Here is a 24,068-nt window from a genome sequence, read left to right on the forward strand (position 1 = left end):
GCGGCAGTGGCTCCAGGCAGGCTTGTCACATGGGTGTTGCATCTTGCCAGAGCCTACAGCACTCCTGCAGCCCCAGCCACTCCTAGCTCACCAGGAACATTTTGACAGGAAGTATCAAGCAGTAATAACAATAATACGTGTGTGTGTGAGAGAGCGAGAGCCTGTGTGTGTGTGTGTGTGTGTGTGTGTGTGTGTTGGGGGACTGTAGCGTGGCAGTGGGGTCCCCCACAGCCCCGCTGAGGGACAAACCTTCCCCAACCCTGCGGGGGGCGGCGCCACGGGGTCCTGCGCCCGCCCCTCAGAGGTCATGGCGCAGACCCGGAAGTATAAAAGCGCACCTGCAGAACTCAGTAGGGGCCCAGCCGTTTGCGGCCGCGGTGCACCGGAGCTCCCACCTGGCCAGCCGAGCCTGCCTCGTGCTAGCTACCTGGAGGAGGACGACTGGCTGGGACCACCCCTCACCAGCTACCCCGAAGACGACTGGCCGGGACCACCCTGCTCCAGCTACCCCGAGGAGGACTGGTCGGGACCACCCTGCTCCAGCTACCCCGAGGAGGACTGGCCGGGACCACCCTGCTCCAGCTACCCCGAGGAGGACGACTGGCCGGGACCACCCTCGAACACTTATCCCGAGGAGCCAATGGTGGTCGAGACCGCTGGTGATGCCACGACGACACAGATACTCGATAAGGGGGAGAGTGGAAGTAGACTGGGGGTAGCCGACCCCAGTCTGGCTACAGCACTGCCAGAACCAATGTCAGTGTGTTGCGGCCTGGATCCCCACTGACACCAGCGGGTCTCCGCTGCTGCTAGGGCCCCGGGCTGGGACGCAGTGGAGTGGGAGGGCCTGCGTCCCCCCCTGCCACCCAACTTTTCCCTGGCCTGAAGAAGCTGAAACCTCATACTGCTGCTCGGCCCTGCCTGAGGGCCTGAGCCCATTGACTCCGGGTTTGTTGCCCCGCCCTAACCGAGGACTGAGCTTCAGGCCATTAGTAGCGAGGCTGTAGGATTCTGTCTTCCCCTCACTTTCACCTGCTGTTTGCACTATTCTTTATATTTTTCTTTCTGCACTTTCCCCCCTACATTTTGTTGCCTACTCTCTCGCTTTCACCCTCCCCATGTTTGGCCTGTAAGGTAGCAAAAATGTTTTTCACAGGGAAAGGCTGATGAGGGAAATGGAAAAAAGTAAGTTAAGTATACAGACTCAATACATATATTTATTTATACCACATATATGGGCATGATAACCAGGGAATACATCTTAATTCAACAGACACAGAATAACAAACACGCATCTCACACTGCTAGCCTCATCTCCCAGTGTCTGCAGGAACTAGTTCTAAGATTCCAAATCTTACTTTACAAACCATTGCTATGAAGCATTTCTTTCTAGCCCTGATAAGATCACAAGGAGTTGGCTTTAGAATTAGTCTTACAACTCATACAAAAATCAATTTTAGAAAATGTCTAGTTTGTGAAAATTGGTTTAAATACCAATTTTTCCTCTCATTCCAAGCCTTATATGAATAAGACAATCCAAATGGCAACAAGTCACATGGCTGAACTTTGAAAAACCAGAGTTTCAGGTGGGGGAGACACTTCCAAATGTCAGATTATCTGGGTTTACTGGTACTTGGTAACAAGGACAAGCTAGTTTTAGTCAGGGAAAGAGATATACAGTTGCCCTATAACACTCCAAAGAGGTTTCTAAAATACATGTCACAGATCTGGCCAGATGCCCTCTTCCATCCACCCACTGGACTGCTGTAAAGGGAATCTGAGCATCCACCCCTGGATCCCCTGGGTACTTTAAGCCCCTGGAGCCTGAACAGAGTCCCGCCATTCCCCCAGGCTTAGAATCCGTAGGCATGCTACTGGGGCATAGATCTGCTGTCTAGCACTCTATCCTGAGAGCTGGAATCTGCTGTACAGCAGCTAGTGGGGACTCCTCAGATTCTCCTGTACTTAAACATCCCCTCTCCCAGAGCTCCTCTAAATTTATGGGTTACAGTTGAACTCTCTTGGGGCACACAACAGTTGGGAAGGAATTCACACATACTTAGCACAGAGTCTAACACATTTGCTCTTTTACAAAACAAAAGATCTTAAACCAGTGTCCCTCATTAGGTCACCCTTCCCTTATGAATCTTTACAGGACCATCAGTGTCCAGGAAGGCAGGCAGGCAGCCTCAAACAGGCTGGATCCTCACTGGTTGGAGAAAATGGCTCCTGAGAACAGCTTTTGTCCTTTTAAAACCTTTTAGCCCCCTCTATCAGCATCCTTACCAGTTTCCACTCAAAGTTGTCCTCCTCCAGGTGACTTTGTTGATGAGGCAACCTCTCTCCTGAGAGACCAGTTCCCCTAGACAGGAGGAAAATCTATTGTCTAGAGTGATTACATTTCAATGGAAGAGCACTTAACTCGAACAACTCTCTTTTGCCATTCCCTGGTGGGGCAAGGTGAAATCTCCCTACTTTCCCCAAGCGCAGTCCCCTTCTTTATACTTCCTGGGGAGAGGTGGTGTTCTTCCTCCCCCAACTGACCACACTGAAAACATAGATTAATTAAGGGGCACATTTCCCCCCTCCACTTCCCCAAGCAGTTGAGCTGGCAAGGGTGCCAGCGGACAGCAGGGGCCAGAAGGTTTCAAAAGGGCAGAAGGTGCCCTGCTCAGGAGTCATTTTCTCCAGATCGCCAGAGTTCACACCCCTCTGGTGGGTATCGTAATTTGGCAGTACTCTTCACTACCCAATCTCCCTTCTCCCAAGGGAGTTCTGACACACACTACCACCATTTGGCTGTGCCTCATTTTCCCTTTGCCAGCAACATTTTGAATAGCTGTCCCTCAGACTCCTCACGGCATTCTGGCCTACAGCATCATCTAGTTGTAGAAAGTCTCTGTATGTTGCCTGCTTCACAACTGCTGTGTGCCAGTGAGAGAGTTAAACTGTAACCAGAAACGTCACACCTTTCAGTGGAGTTCTGGAAGAGGGTGTGTTCAAATATGGAGAAGTGTGAGGGGGTCACCAGTGCACCCAGAGGGGGTAAGCAGCTGGACAGTGGGTTCCAGCTCTCAGGATGGGGTTCTAGCTAGCAGGTCTGCACCCCAATAGTGACCTAGGGACGCCAAGACTGGGAACGTGGCTGGACTCCAGTCAAGCTCTGTAAACCACAGAGGCTTAGATTCCCCTCACAGTAGTTTGGTGTTGAGGTGGCTGCAAGGGGGCACCTGATCAGATCTGTGACAACATGGAATGAGTCACATTCATCCCAAACTTTTACCCAACCACTCCCCTTATGCCTATCACAATCCCTCATTTCCTCCTCTACAAAGAATATGCATATCAGAACGAATATGAAATTAAAACACAAACTAACCAAATTGTTAAAATCTTTTAAAAAATTAGGACACATACAAAGTGAAAATATTAATATGTATTATATATGTACACATTTTTATTACATAAAAATTATATATTAGTATAAATAAATATACATGTTTTTCTCTGCAGCATTTCCGTATTTTCTTGATTGAGTCTTCTTTCCTCAGCCACATTTTGCCCAACTCTGGGCTAATTGTTAAACTTCCATTGTTTTGACTGCAGGGACTGTTTCAAGGCTTGTGCTGATTTTTTGGGATGAACATTAAAAGCAGTCTGGCTTCAAGGGAGAGTTACTGAAAGTCATGGCCAAGCCCACAGCAGGCAATATGCGGTGGGTTTGGGAAACAGAATAGTCACTTCTAAAACAAACTTACTGGTCAAGCCACCAAGCACTTCACCTCTGGCAGCCCTCTCTTAGGCCTGGTCTACCCTTAAAAGTTTTGCCTGCATAGCTATGTCAGTTAGGGACATAATATTTTGCTGGCATAGCTGTTGGCAAAAGCCCTCGTGTGGATGCAGGGATACCAGGAAAAATGTCCTTTTTGCAACCATGGCTTATTTTGCCAGGGGAACTAGCATAAGCTATATCAGCAACTAGTATAACTGATATCAACTGCATCTACTCTAGGAGAGTTTTCTGGTATAGTTATAGCAGAAAACCTTTTAAGGGTAGACAAGGCCTTAGTTTGTTTGCTAGACAGGAAGCTATACCAAAACTATTAAATAGTTCCCAACAGGGTGTATGTGTTTACTTACTTTAAGTATGCGGGGTGGGAGAGGAAGTGTGTGTGGAGGAGGAAGGAGAGCAGAGGAGGGAGTGGGGGGGATGATGGAACCATGCCATGGATGGAAGCACAGTCAGGCCAGTGACATAAGCTTAAAACTGACTCATCCAGGCCCCAATCCTGCAAAAATACTGAGGGTCAACCAAAAGTACTCACATGCACACGCACTTGCCTCAGAGCTCACAGGATCAAGGCCTTGTAGAAGGGAAAGGAATTGCTACATTTATGGTACTCCTGTCTCTTATTGTTCCCGTAGGAAATGGAGAAGGTAATTAAGAAAAATAAAATTACTGAGCAGAGGTCTTTTGTCTCATACAAATGCAGTGGGACAGAAGAACTGAACCTTGTGCGTGTGAAGAGGTTGCAGTGTCTATAGCACATGGATAATACCTAGTTGTTCGTTGCCATTATGACTGAGTCCGAAGGTGCAATGGAATGGGTGACTTGGTGTCTGCCTGAAACTGGAGCATGCACTAAGTCTAGCTGTCTGAGGCTCAATCTAGATGGGACTGAAATAATGTTAGAAGGGTGGGAGCAAGGAGCCCTAGGAACTGGGCTAGCTACATAAACTCCTCTGCTTGGTGGAAGGTGGCTGTTATTTGCTAGCCAGATTTACAGTTAAGCAGTCTCGTCAGATCCTGGGCTGCTGCTGGATACTCAGGGGTCAGCTGTGGCAAAGAGCACATTTATCCATCTGTGCCTGGTGTGGCAAGTGTGATCTCTTATTTCAGAGGCAGGCCTAGCTACCCTTACCTAGGCTTTTGTCATAGAGATTAGATTACTGTAAAGCACTTCAGGTAGGGCTACATCTTGGGACCATTAGGAAGCTGAAGTTAGTTCAGAAACATTTCTAAAATACTCAGATACTCCAGCAACAGGCACTTAAAAAAAATGCATGGAACAATGACAATTGAAGATAAAGCTCACATGGATATCCCCATCTTAACATCGTGTCCCATGCAATTTCCATTAGCTTTTAACTGGGAAAAAGAAAAAGTTTTTTCCTCAAGGTGTGTTGTAGCAGGAGTGAGTATTGTTGCTGTGGATCTGAGGTCCTGTTGCAATCATACACTCTGTTGTTCAGCTCAATATGGATATCCAGTAGGGGGAGCTTTCTGCAAAGAGAGAAACAAAATTCTCACAAGTGAATGGAGGAGATCATCATTTTTAACTTAAGAAGACACCAGAGGACAAGCAGCTACAGGCTCAGCGAGAGGAATGTTTCCAATCTCAGTCTTTAATACCAGAGATAGAGCTCACAAACTTGAGGTTACACATGCATTTATCAGACAGGATCTCTTATACTCCAAACTTACTAGCTTGTCATGGAGGACTGGACTCCTTCCATTCCTGACATCTTGTGACCAAGTTTTAGATTTTAGGACCCTGTGGGGAGGTGCAGAGCTGTTCTGCTGACTCACACTGAACTTGGCTGCTAGACCAGATGGGACCTCTTTATCTTAGCTTCAACTCAGGGTAATAAATGGGCAAATGGCTCTCTGAGGAAGATTGAACTAGAGGGAAGGTCAAGAGGTCCCACAGGGAAATTAAAAAAACAAAACAAAAAACACACCAGCAGGCAGCTCTGGCTAAATGTTTATAGTTCTAAGTACAGTCCTGCTTAACAACTCTGTTATTTAAAGACAACTCTCAGTTTGGACAATAGCCTATGCGGGATGTGTGTTGGAGGTGGGAGAACAGCATGGGAATCCTGACTGTTCACATATCGTCCAGGACTGGACTTTCTCCTCCCATGCTGGAAGTAAACCTGCAACCCCAAGCTCTGGCATACCCTTACACTCCACTCCAGAATTAAAAGCTCCACCCCATCTCTAGAGTACCTGGCCTGCACCCTGTAAGTCTGGGCCCACCTGGACCACCAGGCCTGGGCACCATCTTCCTCTATGGTCTCTCACATTGCCAAAGTGCTCTGTAGTACTAAGCAGGATGAAACCTCAGCTCTTTTGCTATGGGCAATACATTGAATGAAAAAGTTTTTTTTGGTGTGTTTTTTTTTTTTTTTTTTTTTTTTTACCTTTTATGAGGATTACACAGGAGCTCAGCCAGACAGCGTAGATAATGGGAGGGGGAGCTGGGTGACCTTTCTAGCACAGACACATCCACCTTGCATTGACTCCAAAAGATGTCTGCTACTGGGGGAATACTACAGTTCCTAGGTCTTCTGGTATTGGCAGTGATTTTCTGTTCATTCCCATCCACCTCCAGCAGACTGGTGGTTTCTTGCTGATCTGCTGGCACAATGTAGCTTTGAATAAAGAAGAGCTTTGGTTTCCCTAGGAGTTCAGGGCATGAGTCTCCAGTAAAAAACTTCTTCACCCGATCCAAGGGGTACCCAGGAAAGGTCTGGTCTGTGCAGAAAATGCTCTGAGGGCTCCCACGGCTGACCAATATGCAAATAAAGCTGTCATAGTCTCTGTGCTTTTGCAGCCTTGCAACTTCATGGAATGTTTGGTTCATGGTGTCCACACTTAAATACTGGTAACAGTGAACTTCAAAGCCTAGAGCTTTAAAGGTGTCCTCCAGTATATCTGGAAAAAGAAGAAGGAATTTGTTAAAGTGAATGTATTTCATGGCTCAGTGAATATCAGCCATGTTGAAAGGCTCTTAATATTATGTGTTTCACTCCTGGAAAAACAGGAGGTTTGTTTCACTAAAGAAATTCAGCCAAAATCTAGTGTCTTTGCAGTGATATCAGTGTCACAAAGGATTACACACATGACGATATCTACATACTAACTTGAATATGAGGGAGGTGTCACAGTTTCAGGATAAGTGCACCTATATTCCTTCACCAAGGGCACCTGCTTTAGGCTCCCAGATCCTCAGCCATCACCCTTCTGGGCAGAGACCTGTCTCACTCTCTCGAGGCTGCACAGTTGTCAGCCTACACTGTGATATCCCCAGCAAGCCAGATTGCTTTCTTTCCAGAGGCTATGACCAATGTATCATCCCCAGTTACAAATTACCACACAGTCCTTTCTAAGCAAGCAGATTTATTCTTAATGAGAGCCAGAGGTTTTGGCAGCAGGAGTCAGTGGGACTGTTGGTTGTGGGAGGGCTCCCTCGCCTTTGGTTCCCCATTTTGGGCAGAGTCAACTTATTTGGGGAGGAGGAGATGGTGGGTTGAATAACTGTCTCCACTGGAGCAACCAGCTACTCAGATATTTAACCAGAGCAGGGACATATATGATCTGGCTTCAGGCCCTGCCCTAACTGTTTCCCTTTCTTGCCCAGTTACCCAGACTCACACAGGTGTTTGCCCAATAACCCTCCTCTCTGGGGAGTCTGGCTTGAACCAAGCTCATGCAATACAGACCTTCTCCCCTCCTTTCCTAGCAGCTGATACCTTTACTGCAGGGTTCTCAGTCCTATCCCTGCTGAAGTTTTCCTCCTAGTGAGATTCTCTCCCATGTGCCCTTCCTTGCTGGCTCCTGCTCACTGAAGGCTGTTCTCTCAGGCCTTCTCTCTAAGAGCTCTGGAGAGGCCTCCTCACTGGTCCTTTCCTGACTGCTCCCTCCATCTGGGGAGGTGGGCTAAGCCTGGCACAGGTGCAGCTGAGTCTCAAGCCCTTTAAAAGGCAAAGTCATCCTGTGACACTGCCACTAACTTGACCACCAGAGAAATACATTAGCCTTTTTCCTGCTAAGAGGATGAGCAGTGAAATAGCTAATGTTGACATTTAAGTTCACATAATTAGGCCTCAGCATTAATAGCCCATTGAATGAGTAGCTCACGCTTCTCTCAAAACTATTGTTTCAGGCTGTCTTCAAACTCAGGCAGACACCAGCTCATGTTGTGGGTCACAGAGGTGATTATGTGACCACTTGCACAGGCCCCTCCTTATAGTCTTTTCTTTAATTTTACCATAGGTGGGTCAAGCGTCAGGAATGTAGGGAAGGCCTTTTATCTTCAGGGTCTGAACAAATCTTTTTTCCTATTCAACTTTTGCCTCCCTTTAGACAAGTAGGAAAGGCACAGCATCCTCGAAGGATGCTACATAAGCTATAGCAGGGGGAAACTCATACACAGTAAAATTCAGAGAACCTTCCCTTCACTCTCCCTCTTGCATCAGGGTAAGACCTTGAGTCACTTCTAGCAGGGCGCTGGCACGACTTGTAAAGTGGGGGTGCTGAGAGCCACTGAACCAAACTGTAAACCCTGTATATGATGGAAACCACTTCAAGCCAGGGAGCACGGCAGCACCCCCAGCACTCCTAGTTCCAGCACCTATGACTTCTAGTTCCAAGAATCCCCATATGGTGGCTATCAGAATTTTCTTGTTTTACATCTGTCAGCCTATGATGCCATTTGCCTGCCCAGATATGGATCCTGCTGAATTTCACTGGCTGCGTCTGATGCTTTGCAGTTACTATTCTCCAAATACTTTGTGAAGTATACATACTATAGAAAGATGGTCTGTCTGCTTAGATCATTAATAATAAGCAACAGCAGAGAGCTGCTCACACATCCTTTCCTTCCACCTGCCCTTAGCCTTGAATTGGTGCTGACTGCAAGCATTCTCTGTTTTCTATTTTCAGCCAGTCGAGTATTCCACTGGCATGGTTCAAGCCCTAGAGAGATTTTTGCTTACGCAAGAGTCTGTCACATGGAGCTTTTCAAAAGACTGTCTGAAAAATTCAAATTTTAACCTGTGTATTTACGGAATTGAACTTTAGATGTAAATGCTTCTAAAATGTTAAGAGGAAATTAAAGAAACCAGTTCCTTCCCCTCTAAAGCTGTGATATCAGCTTCTGCTAAGCTGAGATATAACAGAAACCCAGGTGTGTTATGAACAAAAGGTCCTGTGCCTTCAGCTACTCAAGACACATGCTGTCCAATGTAACCACACTGTTTGAAGTGCACCATTGCTTTTATTTTTAAAAGCAGTAATAAATTTACAACCCGTGGGACCATCCTGCTCATCCCTTGAGCTCCCTGCCGGGGAGGATAACCCCTGGCCCCTCCCCTGCTGTCCCCCTTCCCTGCAGCCTCAGCTCGCCATGCTGCCAGCGCTCTGGGCAGCAGGGCTGTGAGAGCCGCCGGCCTGCCCCGGTGCTCTAGACTGCACGGCAGCAAGGCTGACTCCGGCCGGGCGATGTGGATGCCAGTCCTGGTGCTCTGAGCGGCATGATCAGAGGGTGGGGCGCAGTCAGGGGACAGGGGTTGGTTGGATAGGCATGGGAATCCCGGGGGGCCTGTCAGGGGGCAGGGGTGTGGACAGGAGTCAGGGGACAAGGAGCACAGGGGGTTGGATGGGTCGGAGGTTCTGAGGGGGGCAGTCAGGGTGTGGGGGCAGATGGGGGCGGGGGCCAGGCTGTTTGGGGAGGCACATCCTTCCCTACTCAGCCCTCCATACAGTTTTGGAACTCCAATGTGGCCCTCAGGCCAAAAAGTTTGCCCACCCCTGATTTATAGCGTAAGATCTTTGGGGCATAGACTCTCTCTTACTATGAGTATTTACAGTACTGAGGGCAATGTGCTGCTAATCTCAGCTGGGCCCTTTAGGCACTACTGTAAAACCAACCAAATAGTAACATTTAGACCAGATGGCCAATGAGACCTGATCTTTGTTTTGCAACACACCCTTGCACACTTGGAATGTAGTCTGGCCAATCATAATCCTTACATTAAAATATTGTACATGCTGGAGAGTAGAGCTGCAAAGAATTTTATGTTCTTGAGACCCACCTGTGTCATTGCCAATGCAATCTATAATCAGGCATATTCCTAAAGGCCAACTCTGCATTCTGTACCGATCGTCATACACCTGAGAAAAGTGAAAGAGCAAATATTTATTTCATTGCTGCACTCTCTCCTCCAGCACACAGACCTTCTCCTTCCCACACAGAGCTGCCCCCTCCTTCTCTCACCCTCCGTGCTGCACACACAGTGGCTGGCAGAAGTGTAGGTGGAGGTGCTGCAGCTGTCCCTCTAACTGATATACTTCACTTCTGTGCTGGGAAAGGTTCAGCAGGCATTGGTGCATGGTTTTTATTTGGCACAGCTATTACCTTGGTTTCTCCTCTCACTCCACGCAACCTCACTATCTTTAATGGAGTTGCATAAGCCATAAACAAATGAAGAGCGTGACCCAGACTTTCTAGGAAAGTTGGGGCAAGTTTGATTGCAAAGCTGTTTACTACAGACAGATCTTTAAGAAGAGTCTTCTTAATCATATGGCCATTCACAGCAGTGACCCTGATGGAGTGACTGTCAATTCTCTCCGTACTCAATGGGACTTGGACAACTTTTTATTGCCACAACAGGAAGTGGATTAGCTGTGTGTTCTATGGTTAATTACAACAACATTTATTTCCTTACCAATCAGTCATCTTGTGGAAAAACTACAGATCTGTTACAGTTCAGTTCACTCCAATCCCTCCCCTTTAATAAGTTTACCACCACTCTGCTATAGGTAGTCTACTAGTGGTGGAATTCTGTGCCCCAAAAAATTTAAAAAAATTGCAACAAAACATTAAAAATTCTGTGGATATTTTAAAATTCTGCATATTTTATTTATCAAAATAGCACAATATAATCACACCAGTTTCAATTATTTTTGATCATTTATTTCAAAATACCTGTCCGCAAGTATGTCTGTAACAATACAGACAACAAAAAAGATTCAGGAAATGTTTTTTGACAAATAGATTCCTTACTAGGCACATTAATACAGAACTCTGAGTAATAATTCATTTAAACTACAATACAGAACTGTATTTCCCGCCCCCCTCAGAAGCAGTGCAAAGGCTTGCGGGAGTCAGGGGCAACGGAGGAGCTGAGGGAGAGGGAAGTAAATTGCTGGGAAGGAGCCTGCGTGTGAACTTGGAGGGTTGTTGGGTATGGGTGGGAAAAAGTATGGAACAAGGTTTTTTTGGGGGTGAGGGGGGATTGTTAGGGAGCTTCACCCATGTAGACCCTGGCTGACCCCTGCCCCAGCACCCCACAGCCCCTGTCTCCTGACCTGGACTGACAAGCGCTGCGAAGCGCTTCCCTCGCTGGTGGGGAGCTGCAGCTTTGGTCTCTCACCAAAGCACCGTCTGGTGGGCAAAAGGCAGAACTGCAGCAACATTCTGGCAGAAGCTTTTTTCTCCGCAAAAAATTAGAAATCTGCAGTTCTCATTAAATATGCGTGAGCGCAGTAGCGCAGAATTCCCCCATGAGTAGTATTCCCTTTCTAACAATAATGCAGACAGTAATCCCCTGCTAAAAATGCACAAAGTAGTATGCAATCATGCAGTTTTCCAAGCATGGAAATGGAGGATGTCTCGTAAAAAAATAGTCAGTCAAAAAAGAGCCCAAAGTGTACATATACCTTTTTATTCACCTGAGATGAGGTGGCTCCCGATTCCTGTACTGATGTGTGAACTGGCTCTGCTGTGGTTACAGAACACAACATAATGATTCTCAGCATTTATGTGATATTCTAGTATGTAGATATTAATGATGCTTCTTTCAAATTAAAATTAAATTTAAAAAAAGTAACCCAAGATCTCTCTCCTTCAGCCCTGTTAATTCCTATCTGAGCAAATACATAGTACAGATTTTAAAAAAAAATCCAAGTGAACCTAGCCCAAGTTACTAGTGACCAAAAATCATCATGCGCTGGTGGAACAGTGACCTATTACTGTTCCTAAAGCACCACATGTGAAATGAGTTGGAGGGCTCAGCTTAATTCCTGATGAACTAAGGTGCCCACGATAAAACCTACATCTTATTGCCACCCCTTTTGGCAGGCTCTGCAGAGATGCCAAGGATTAAAGGGACATGGAAACACAGCTATCCTTTACATTCCTAGTCAGAGGTCCCATTAGAGTGGCAGCTCATGGGTGTGCCAGTGTAGGGAAGCCTGCACTGCTGTTGCTCATATTGTTCCAGTTTGGTGGATAACAAGAGGATATTAGCCTCCAGGGCTTCAATTCAGCACCTTTCACAAGCAATAAGTTAGCCAAAATAGTAACACATTGCAGACTTAAGAGTTCACTTTGCTTTCCTAGGCCAGCTCAGATGGATATAGGAAATCCAGAAGTTGGGAAATAAGTTAGCCCTAGTTATGTCTTGGTTTACAATGGTTAACCCTGTTTCAAAAAAGCTGAATTTTCATCAAAACCAAACCTTTACCTTAGAACAGCACATAGGCACACTGATTATATGAATTTTTAACATACACAACCACATCGTTTTATGGGTAGGATAGTCCACACAATTAACAGCAAAAAGTAAACTGGATCTCATTCCTTTCCTTTCCCAGTGTAGTTTGCACCTCTTTTCTCTAGGAATGTTTCCTCGGGACTTTCTGACCTCAGCTAGATTCCCACATAGTACTTGTACTGAATCCCATCCTTGGTCTAAGTGACACATCTAGTCAAGGGTTAAAATACCTGTGATGTGGGCAATGCTCAGGTCTACAGGCTTTATACCACATCCTATTTTAATGTGATATCTCCCACACTGGTGCATAGATGGTATCTGAAGGAAACTAATTCTATTACCTTAAACAGTAAAGTGTCATTTTTGCTTCCTTAGATTCCACTTCACTAAGTTAGATAGTTTGTCACCCAAATGCTTTAAAGAATGTTTAAAATGTAGGACATTGGAAAATTGAATACATGAGTAAATATTAAAAAATAGTGCTCATATGGAGTGCTTACAAGCTTCAGCTGAAATCAATTGGAGTGGCAGGCAATCAGCACCACTGAAAGCTAGTCCCTTAATACAAGGAAGTACACAGTAGGTCTTTTTGTTAATGAAAGAACAGGTAGGGTGTTCTTACTCTGAATGGCATGTTGTCCACTTAATGATCTTTCTTTGTTCACATTCTGGATCTAAAAATTAAAAATAAGGCATATTTTCTCTTTCCAGAAATGTACACTCATACCTTGTTAAATATCACACAACAAGATTTTTCAAAAGGAGAAGGTTATAAATAGTTAACAGCTCTATCGACTAAACAAGAGTAGCAAAATTTTCCCCATCAGGCACAAACTTTGGTCAAAGGTTCAGTCAAAACAAAGCTAACTTCACCGAGAGTTAGAAAACTGTGAGCCACTGAGGTGTTTTCCAAGCAACAGCCAGTTAAACTGAACTGAATGGGATGCTGTATCTATATTAAAGCAACTCTGAAAACTAGTTTTGTGTGTTTCCAAACTGGTAACAGAAAAGGACATTATTGCTGAAGTTGTGTTGGTCCAGTTGGAGAAGTTGAACAGCTGGAAGATCAGAAGAGCTCCCAGGTAAACAAGGTGTCTGGGACTCTAATTAGGCAGCGCTCACACACCCAATGCATGGACACTGGCCGAGGTGGAGCATGACCAACCAGACGTGGCCAAGTCATCTCTAGTCGCAGGCCATGAGGAGCAGGTCCTTAAAAGGGGAAGGGGCCATGTGCTCAGGAGTGTACTCATAAGTTTGTACCTCCCAAAATTGTACCTCCCTTTGCCCGGAACGCCTGGCCAGTGGTTCACCACATTGCATTCCATCGTACCTCAGGAAGACTTAACTTCATCGCACCATCCATCAGTGCGCTGTTGGACACTTACCTTGAAGGATCCTGACATCTCCTGTGCCTCTCCTGGGAGCGTGAGTATGAGTGTGACACACACACACGCACGCACATGCACGCACACAGAGCCCTTCTTTTTAGCTTTGCTATCAATGTAATAAATGTGCTGCTTTCTGCCAAACTCTGGTGGGACATTAGTCCTCCCTAAGCCTACTAGCTGGCCCAATTTCGGGTAACAGAAAACTGTAGGCCAATGAGGTGTTTTCCAAGCAACAGCCAGTTAAACTGAACTAAATAGGATGCTGTATCTATACTATAGCAACTACGAAAACTAGTTTTGTGTGTTTCCAAACTGGTAACAGAAAGGATATTATTGTTGAAGTTGTGGTTGTACTGCACATTTCAGTGTGTATTATATTTATGATACACTTTATACATTTATATCTACAGAATATACAAGATTGAAGAATTCTCTCTGAGGAAAGGGCTATATTAAGAAAGCTGGAATTATCAAGACATCAATGTCAGACGACACATTCAAGACCCAGCAGCAAATCTAGGATAAATTACATACGACAAGAATAAACTCCTAATAATCTCAAAGGGACTTGTCATATATTCAGTCAAGATCAAAAGGACTAGACAAATACATTAAGCAATGCATTATATTCCAATTACTAGCAGTACCAGGTGCCTTCAATTAGTTTTCTCTATCCCCCAACTTCTTGGAAGGTGAATTCCTTCTTCCTCCTGACAGCTTTTACAGACAAACCATGAATTTGGCTGATTTGTTGCATACTTACCCCTGAACTGTAGGGAGGGTCAATGAGAGTCAGGTTAGGAAGAGATGCCTGAAGTGCATTTATATACATTGGCTGAGAACCACTGTTGGACAGAGCTGAAAATTGAACAGAAATAGGCAGAGATGAAATTAGCAGTGGTTACTAAATTAGCAGTGGTTAGCCTTCTCCCCAAGCTGAGTGTGTGTTTCTACATGCCCAGTACAATGGGGTCCTGGGCCATGACTGGAGCTTCTAGGCCAGGGGTTCTCAAACTGGGGGTCAGGACTCCTCAGGGGGTCGCGAGGTTATTACATGGGGGGGAGGGGTCACAAGCTGTCAACCTCCACCACAAACCCCGCTTTGCCTCCAGCATTTATAATGGTGTTAAATGTATTTAAAAAGTGTTTTTAATTTATAAGGGAGGTCGCACTCAGAGGCTTGCTATAGGAAAGGGGTCACCAGTAAAAAAGTTTGAGAGCCACTGTTCTAGGCACTAATGCAATACAAATTAATAATCATTAATGGTGAGACAATCAATTAATTTTTCAGTCAAAGCTGGATCACCATCTTAAGGGCATAGTACCTACATATTGCAAAGCTCTTCAAAATGGTAGCATGTATTCCAATATGCAGCAGGTGAAGGGAAAAGTTATATTCCCCCCTCTGAATGTCCTTGGCATTGTGATTTATCTAAGCATTTTTTTACATTGTAGTTCCTCTAAAATGTAATCCAATGTCTTCATCCCCAAGCACATCCAATTCTTAGGAGGACTGAATGGTCCCTATTCAGTACTGAGGTGCAAAACTTGTGTCTTACCTGCACATTTGTACCGCTGGATCTTTTTTTTCAGGTCTATCCTATGAATGTTCTGCAAACAGTCTTCTATCAAATCCAACTGATTAGGAGCCACCAGATTTAGTTTCTCTAGATCACTGACAACAGCCAGGAAACTCTAGGAGGGCAGCAGAAAGCATTACAAAGTGGAAGGCCAGCAATTTGTTCCCTACCAGAAACCCTGGGAAGAGCAAGGCTAGCCTCAGTAGCCCAACAAAACAACACAGGGCATAACGCAGGCTTTCCTTTAACTCTTCAGAGACTACGAACGCAAGTCCTCTTAAGCATTCACACAGCTGCCGGTCTGGAATGTGCAAGGGTTCTCGGCATCATGCCAAATTATTAGCTGGAAGCTAGAGTGTGATGTAATTGCAAAGACACATCATAGTGTTTGAGGAAACAGTTTTCATTTTCACCTCACTGCTCAGTCAGCCTTGCCTCATGCCACAGAATATGAAAGCCTTGGGAAATTTGTATGTTTTTCCCCCACCCACCCTTTTCTCTGCAAGAAAAAACAACAAATTTCTTAAACTTGTGCTCTGTGAGGACAGATTAATTATCTCCCAATTACTGCATCCCTCTGACTCAGAACACCCAGAGAGACACAATCAGGATTCAAATGGAAGAAGAGCTGTTTTGGTAAAATAAAGCAGTTTGTTTAATATGTGAACTAGGGGACAAACACAAAGGGACGTTATCCCCGTAATCATGGTTACATTCATATTTTTCTCTGTTTGGAAGGGAGAGGGATTGGATCCCACATGCTTTCAAATGGCAGAACTTTTAAAGGGAGAGGCTTTATTTCTGAGTTTCTTCCAGCAACTAGTCCCACTAAGTGTAGCACTCTTCATATTTCCCTCTCCTCATCTCTCTAGATCTTTGTTCCTGTTCCATCCTATTTGAATTTAATGCATCATCTTCCCCCCCATAATTCCTTATTTCCACTTCTCTTTTCCACTGTTTCTATGCATCTCTTCTCTCTCCCTTGGGGTTTCACATTATTTTGCTAACTTGCCTTTTCCTTTAGTTTCTCATTCATCTACCTCTTCCATTTTGGAGCAAAAAAGATAATTCAATATGGAAACAAAAAGTAGGCATTACCTTATCTTTTGCCATTTTCATACGTGGCACATAATCCTTGAGCAGGAAAGTGAGAGAACCCACTTCTTTTTTATCCAGCTCTTCATTAATCTCTACCATCAGCACCCTGCAAGAGAGATCAGCCATTTCCAAGGGATTAGCTTTCAGTAATATCCCAGTCCTGCCCATCTGCCCCAAGTCACAGGAACAGTCTTTATCCAACTCCCCAATCTGGATTACATAATCCATTCCTGGCCATCAACACATATACCTCTCCAGTCTCCAAGACACACTCTGTAGGGAGATGGGTCCAGTGGTTAAGAGAGCAGATTGGAAATCAAAGGAGGTGGGTTTATATTCCTGGCTCTGCCTTTGACTTGAGCACGTTAATGTTATGATTTGGTGGGTTGTAGCTTAAGTGTTACGATTACATGACTTCCGACTGCTTCAGGGGATGAAAGGAAAGCAGGAGAAGGATCAGGCAGACATGTTCTCCCAAGGAGTGTCATGATTTCCTATTGACTCAATTCCCAGTCCTTCCTAGCCTTTTGAACAATTGCTGTAAAAGTCGCTGTGCAGATAAACTCTAATGGCACCATGTGATGGGTAGGAACCGCTCTGGGTGCACATGGCCCTGCCCAGTCCGGCCTGTACAAGCTGGAGCCAGGGCTTTAAAAAATGAAGCAGAGCAGTACAGAGGGAGGCAGTGGAAGGGAGCACAGGACTGCTCTGAGCTGTGAAGGGAAAATGCTAGTACCCAGGAGCTCATTGCCTGGGATCTGGCAACGCAGGCCTGGGCAAACCCATGGAGGAGAGGCAGACAACTGGGATTGCAGGCCAGAGACTTAATTAGAGTGAGTTACTCTGGGAAGCAAAAGGGGACTGGGGTAGGAAGTGGTCCAGAGGAGACCCATGGTGTAGCACCCCAAAATGTTGAGTGTAGCTGCCCACCAGTAGATCCTGGACCGGAGCCCAGTGGAAAGGGCAGGACTAGGCTCCCCTACCCATGCTGAGAGCACATTACCCCACCTGGAGTCTTCACTTTGGTGAAAGACCTGCTGGAAAAGGCCTTGAGTGTTCAAGTGCCCAGCCCCTTGCTTATTTTCAGCGGGTTGGGGCAGGGGTTGGGGTGTGACAGGAGGTGCAGGCTCCAGGGTGGGACCAGAAATGAGGGCGCCGGTTTTCTCTGTCCTCGCGGCTTCTCTCTTCTCTCTGGATTCATATATTATGTAATATTAAATATGATGATTTTCGTATTATTTAACGTACAAATACAAAATAAGCTTTGAAAAATTGTTGGTGCCCGCCACACTCTTCTGAAAACATGAATGTGCTACTGGCCACAAAAAGGTTGGGGACCACTGCATTAGATGCTGTTAAATGCCATGGGGTGGCAATTTTAAAGCTACTGAATGAGCTCTCTCACTTGCAACCCATTTTGTGTACGACGGACTGGAGCTCATTAACGTCATGACAAAAGCAATTTTCAGTGATGAGATACCTAAAGATGTCAGTCAAATGGATATTTTGGGTCATGACTTGTATAAAGCCTTCAAAATCCAAATTATCATCTAAAGATCCATCTATCTATGGGATCCAATCAAGGAGGGCAGACTAAAACTGTGCTCAAAAGCAAAGAAGAAAGTCAGAGTGGCAGGGACTATTACAGAGCTAACCACAGACATGTCATTGTTTGTTTGTCTTCTGGTCATATCCAGATCTCAGTGTGATGCTAAATCTATGTTAAACTCTGGGAAAGTGCAAGTTCTCCATGGTACCATGATTGATGCAACAATGCATATGTACCAGGCAAAAAGCAAACTAATGCACATCTTCCATGGCCTTCCAAGCCAGCAGCTACTGACAACGTCTGGTACTTTACATCAGCAGAAGCCTTTCAGCATAGCAATTACAAATGGTATGTCTGAGGTACAAGCTCTCAACAAACTGGAAACTGTTAACACCTGCCAAGATTTGGTTGAACACTTCATAATGAGGCTACAGAGAAAACACTGGACCTATGACAAAGTCCACCTGGTGTTTTGACACATATGCAGAGGCATCAATTACAAATATTATCACAAAGAAGAGACTCCATAGTATTGCACTGGTCCAGTATAAAATCATTAATTCCATGAACATCTCCAGTGTCAAAGAAGAAGCTACTGTCTTATACTTGCACGAAAAGGACAAGCTCACTGCATACCTTGCAGGAAAAATACTACAGCATGTGAAGAATTACTCAAAGAATTTTGTCATTGCATGGTGTAATGAAGCTGCTGCCTTGCACTGTTCAGTGGCGTTTCTTCATGGTTCCCTTGATGAGGTTGACACTAAAATTATCTTATATGCCATCAAAGCCAGAGAGAGGTGCTACTAAACCCTGGATATTTACACAAGACACAGATGGTCTAGTGCTCTCTGAAAGACGTTACCCGAGACTTCTGCAAGATTCTGTTTTCTCTGCCTGCTACTGGGAGAAGAGAACCGCCATATATCCCTCAGAGATGTGTTCCTATCACTTGGACTATTAAAAGCTGCTGCTCTGCCAGGTTTCCACAATCATTCAGGATGTGACATTACTGGAAGGTTGGCTGGAAAGTCCAAATTATCTTACTGGAAGGCATTTATTCAGCCAACTGAAGTCGCTCCACTCATTCTGAAGGTGCTCAGAACAGCTGAGACAATGACTGTTGAGGTCATAAGCCCCCTGGTGGAGTTCATATGCTGAGTTCATCATTTCAAGACCAACATTATGACACTTGTAGAGCTATGCTGGCAGATGTTTTTCCAAGAAACAGACAAATGGAGAAAAATTGCCACCAACAAGATGTATATTGACACCTGTTATCAAGGGGGCAAATCATCAAGCAATGGAATGGCTCTAGAATGACTGAGTGATCCAAAACTACCCTCCTTTATTGGGCACGGATGGGACTTGGAGGATGACTGATCCCATCAATTATGTGTGAAATACCATATGCTCCTGAATCAATCCATCAGCTAATCAAATGCTCATGTCCAAAAACCAGATGTTCACCACCCTGCAAAAATTTGACAAGCAGTCTGCCTTATGCAGAGATGAACCAGTGTGGGACAGACAAGGACGAGTGTGATACCCTTTCTAGCAATGGTGCCTTAGACCAGTGGTTCTCAACCACGGGTATGTGTACCCCTGGGGGTATTCAGAGGTCTTCCGGGGGTACCTCAACTCATCTAGTTATTGGTCTAGTTTTAGAACACGCTACATAAAAAACCCTAGTGAAGTCAGTACAAACTAAAATTTCGTATAAACAATGACTTGTTTATACTGCTCTATATACTATACACTGAAATGTAAGTACAATATTTATATTCCAATTGATTTCTTTTATAATTATAAGGTAAAAATGAGACAGTAAGCAATTTTTCAGTAATAGTGTGCTGTGATACAAAATCAGACCTAAAAATACAAAAAGTAAGCAAGTAGTTTTTAAGTGAGGTGAAATTTGGGGTTACCCGAGACAAATCTGACCCTTGAAAGAGATCTAGTAGTCTGGAAAGATAGAGAGCCACTGCCTTAGACAGAGGCAACACTGATGACGACTTGGATGAATAAATATTTTCAGTCCTACATGTCAAGGCTAACTTCCCTAGGATTACCAAAGAGCAATGTCTTTTTTATGTAAATAATGCATCCTTGTGATAAAATATCATTAAAAAAGTGTTGATTTGTAAACATTTTATTGAATATCTATCTACATAATTGTTCTAGGGATGTCATATTTGGTACCACTGTGTTAGTGAGAGAAAGGGCTTTCAAATGATGCCCAACTTGACTCAATTCCAATGACACCGTTTCATCCAAATTTCCACCCATGGGAGGAGGTGGAAGCTGGGTCGAGCAATGAGTCACCCCTGCCACACTGCAAAGGTTGACACTGGTGAAATTATGATTCTGTACATTTTCTACAAATCAGATGACACCACCCTTACTATCACTAACGTGCCCGTGGAATGAGATTTTACTCCCAGATTAAGTACGTTGCCCAATGGCACTCACGGGTTCCTGAACGACGTTAAGAGTCTCATTCCTCAGTATGGCTGGGGTCCGAAGCATCATGGAAATGCTAGTCTCTGCCTCGTAAGAAGATGGGGAGTGCAATGAGAACTGCACTCTGGCACCCTTTAATGTACTGTAATTGATGCAGGTTGAACTTTACTTAATGCAGCAACTCAGTTGCTGCAAGGGATATAGTAAGAATTAAACCAGGAAAAAAGTATCCCAAAATGAAAATGTGTGGGCAAAAGCCTGGGCACCTTCATTCAGAATGCCTATGTGATAGTCACTGCTGGGGGTAATAAGGTTCCTCTTAGTACGTACCATAGCCAAAGTGAGGGTATATGGTATGTAAGGAGAATTCCCCTTTAGCAAAAGCACTGTTTTAACAAACAAACCAGCTGGGTTTTCAGCATTTCCTCTTCAACAATGAGCACACCGCATGCACAAAAGCTGAAGTCAAACCAGGTGAATAGCAGGACAAATTTCCTGACAGAGGCAAGTGTTTGTCTGTGGAAGAGTCTCCCAGGAAAGTGGAGGGAACCCCTTCACTAAGAACATTTAAAACTGGACAGGACAAAGCACTGGGAGATATGCTGCTGGGGACAATCCTCACTGCAGGTTTATGTGGCCTGGTTTTGAATTAGCTGACAATGATGAATGGGGGTCACTAAATATGGTGATGCTATACAGGGTCTTGTCTATCTATTCATCCCCACTGCTCTTCCCTCTGGCTACATAAATCACATAGGTACCTAGTGTTTAATGCAGATAGTCCCCCTCTGTTACATATGAAGCCAGACACTTTTAACACCACTACTTCTAAGAAACCGGCAGGCTGCATGTAGGGACCCAACTTTGGAGACCATCTTTATTATACCACTGTGTGATCCTCTTCTCTGCTGTTCTTTTACCCATAATTTATAGTAAAACAACAACAACAAAAGTTACCCTTGAAAAATGAAACAGACCAATTACCTGTAATCAGAGACCATTCTAGGATACCTCGCCAGATCAGTCTCCACTGCTGTTCTCTCTGTCCGCAGGGCCCTCCGCAGCAAGTCAAACCTCCTCACTCTGTATAACAGCTCAGACAAGCCCAACAGCAGCTTCCCCTTCTCATTCAGAGCCCCCAGGAGCTCCCTGATGTCTGTATTAGATAAATCAGGAACGAGATCCCGGCACAGGAAAAACATCATCTCCTTTTCATCTTCGTCCAATTCCTGCTCGATCTGGTGAATGAGGGCAGCTGGCACTTGGCACTTTGTCATCACAAGATGCTGTTCCTTTAAGTTTATCTGCCCTCTTTTTGTGTTTTAAGCAGGAAGCCAACATGTCATGAAGTCCATTTGCAACAGAACATGTGGTTGGTTGTTGATCTTAATCAGATGTTTTTAAATACAGAAGTTCTGTTGGGGGGAAAAAAAAAACGACAGGCCCTGCTTGAATTGATGATTTACTGAGCAACCTTTCAAGTCATCCAAGTTCCTGCTGCACTTCAATCTTTGAGGCATTCAAGTTCCAGTCAAAATGCTGATCCTGCTTACAAAGATCCAGTGTTCTTGAAGGGGTTCCCCGAGCTGTTCATTATGAATAAAAAAAAAGTACATGATAAATCAGTATCAGCAGAGAATGGAAGATCCATTTAAGTAAAGCACTATTAATTACGCAAGCCTGTAAGTTCCAAAGGAAGTGAAACAAAAAATAGCAGCCCACAAAGGAGAACAGTGAGTGTTCAAGTTGTTTTAGAACATGAAAAGTTAAGAGCCATAAATTAAAAAAAATCTAAACCCAATCATTCTTACAAAAGAAAAAGAAAAAAGTCTCAGTGCACTTTCCTGCAAAAGTTTAACAGCCAAGAGGTGTAGCAAAGTCTCTTGTTACTAAGACAGTACTTAGTACTGGTTACTAAGTAGTACTTTTAAAAAAAGTGTACTACAGAACATTATCTAGTATTCACAGCACATATTAACTAGCATACCAGGGACTAGTGTAAATACATTAAACAAAGCACGCTAGTCAAAATGGAAGAGCAAAGTACATTTTATGATCTATTATCCTTGCTTATCAGCATAAACACCAGGCTCACTTACCGGTCAGTTCATTAAATGCAGGAATCCATGGTGGGTTCTCTTAGTTGTTGGTGCCAATTAGAGAGGGTCCACTATAAATGAGTTTTTAAAAAGGTTTTTCTTTTACTTAAAAAGAAGCCCAACACAAACTTATAATAAATCTTTGAAGGTGCAGACGGGCCTTGTACTGCATTTTTAATAGCCTGCATTTCCTATTCTTTAATCTGTTTATGCCTCACCATTTTCAATATTTAGAGTGTAAGAATAGCATTTTGGTGAAGGAACTGGACTGAGTTTCTGGAGACCAGGGTTCCTTCTTCTCGTTCCTGCCACACAGTTCTTGGCCAAGTGTCTTCGTCACTCACTGTCTCAGTTCCCCATCTATTAAATAGGTAATAGGCCTTTCCTACCCCACAAGAACAGGGCGAGAATAAATGCATTAGTGTTTGTGAGGTACTCCATTACTATGTACCTACCTAGGTAGATAGCTATTTTCAAATGTACTTTTCTCTGAAGTGACAGTCAGTAGGACTTAGGTGCCTAAGTCACTTAACTGCTTTTGAGAATTTTACCTATCCTGTTAAAAGCTGCTGCTGTGCTTTTCAGTCCTTTGCCACAGACTCTGGAAGTCATGGCTCCACAAATGGCAAACAGATAATATATACTTCTTCCAGCCAGTTTAAAGTAGATCAGAGCAACTCAGCTGGGAGCAATTTTCTTCACTTGCAGACCCTTGTTAAAAACAATACATCTCTTTCGTGTAAACACCTATGCCTCACATCTCATACCCGAATAAAAATAAAGGCCCATTAAACCCACAAGCCAATCCACTACAAAGAACTAATCAAAGCCTAGATGACATAAGTATTACAATGCCATTGGTTGCTGGCACTTTGTCTGTGGAAGCAGCAATGGGAAATTGGAGGAGAAAAACTATCACAGACATGGCCAAACACCTGTTGGGAGATCCAGTTACAACAAAGCTAAAACACTGCTCCATTTTGCAGTATAGATGAGATCTAAATTATTTATAATCAAGTTCCCAATCCCCAACAAAGCCTTAGGTTCCAGGTGTGCTGAGCATTGGACTGCAACTGAAATCAACGGGAGCACTGAGTGCTCAGACCCTCTAAAACAGTGTTTCCCGAACCCAGGCGGGAAGCAGGGTTGGGGGCCGCTCCACACAGCTCCCAGAAGCAGCGGCATGTCTACTCTTCAGCTCCGACGCATTGGGGAAGCCAGGTGGCTCCACTCTGCATGCTTCCCCCACCCCATGCGCCGCTCCCACTGGCTGAGAACTGCAGCCAATGGGAGCTGCAGGGGTGGCGCCTGCAGATGGGGCAGCGTGCAGAGCTGCCTGGCCACGCCTCTGCATAGGAGCCAGAGAAGGGACATGCTGCTGCTTCCAGAAACCACTTGAGGTAAGCACTGCCCTGAGCCTCTCTACGCGCCCCTGCCCTGATCCCCCTCCTGCTCTCTGAACTCCTCAATCTCAGCCCAGAGCACCCTCCTGCACCCCAAACCTCTCATCCCCAACCCCACACCACAGCCCGCACCCCCAGCCAGA

The 24,068-nt window shown here is 44.7% G+C and overlaps 1 protein-coding gene across 1 annotated transcript; it reads right to left on the reverse strand.

Annotated features, from left to right (window-relative positions):
- Window positions 1–1,047: 1,047 nt before the first annotated feature.
- On the reverse strand, window positions 1,048–22,593 carry CFLAR (CASP8 and FADD like apoptosis regulator). The gene is given in 11 exon segments (XM_039495134.1): window positions 1,048–5,284; window positions 6,205–6,718; window positions 9,880–9,958; window positions 11,507–11,568; window positions 12,965–13,016; window positions 14,497–14,591; window positions 15,293–15,428; window positions 16,412–16,517; window positions 21,408–21,712; window positions 21,714–22,009; window positions 22,523–22,593. Coding segments are annotated over 10 exon segments (1,539 nt in total). The 5' UTR covers window positions 21,765–22,009; window positions 22,523–22,593; the 3' UTR covers window positions 1,048–5,145.
- Window positions 22,594–24,068: the final 1,475 nt, after the last annotated feature.

The sequence above is a fragment of the Mauremys reevesii genome, linkage group 11 (genome assembly GCF_016161935.1).
Source record: "Mauremys reevesii isolate NIE-2019 linkage group 11, ASM1616193v1, whole genome shotgun sequence".
Classification (NCBI taxonomy): domain Eukaryota; kingdom Metazoa; phylum Chordata; order Testudines; family Geoemydidae; genus Mauremys; species Mauremys reevesii.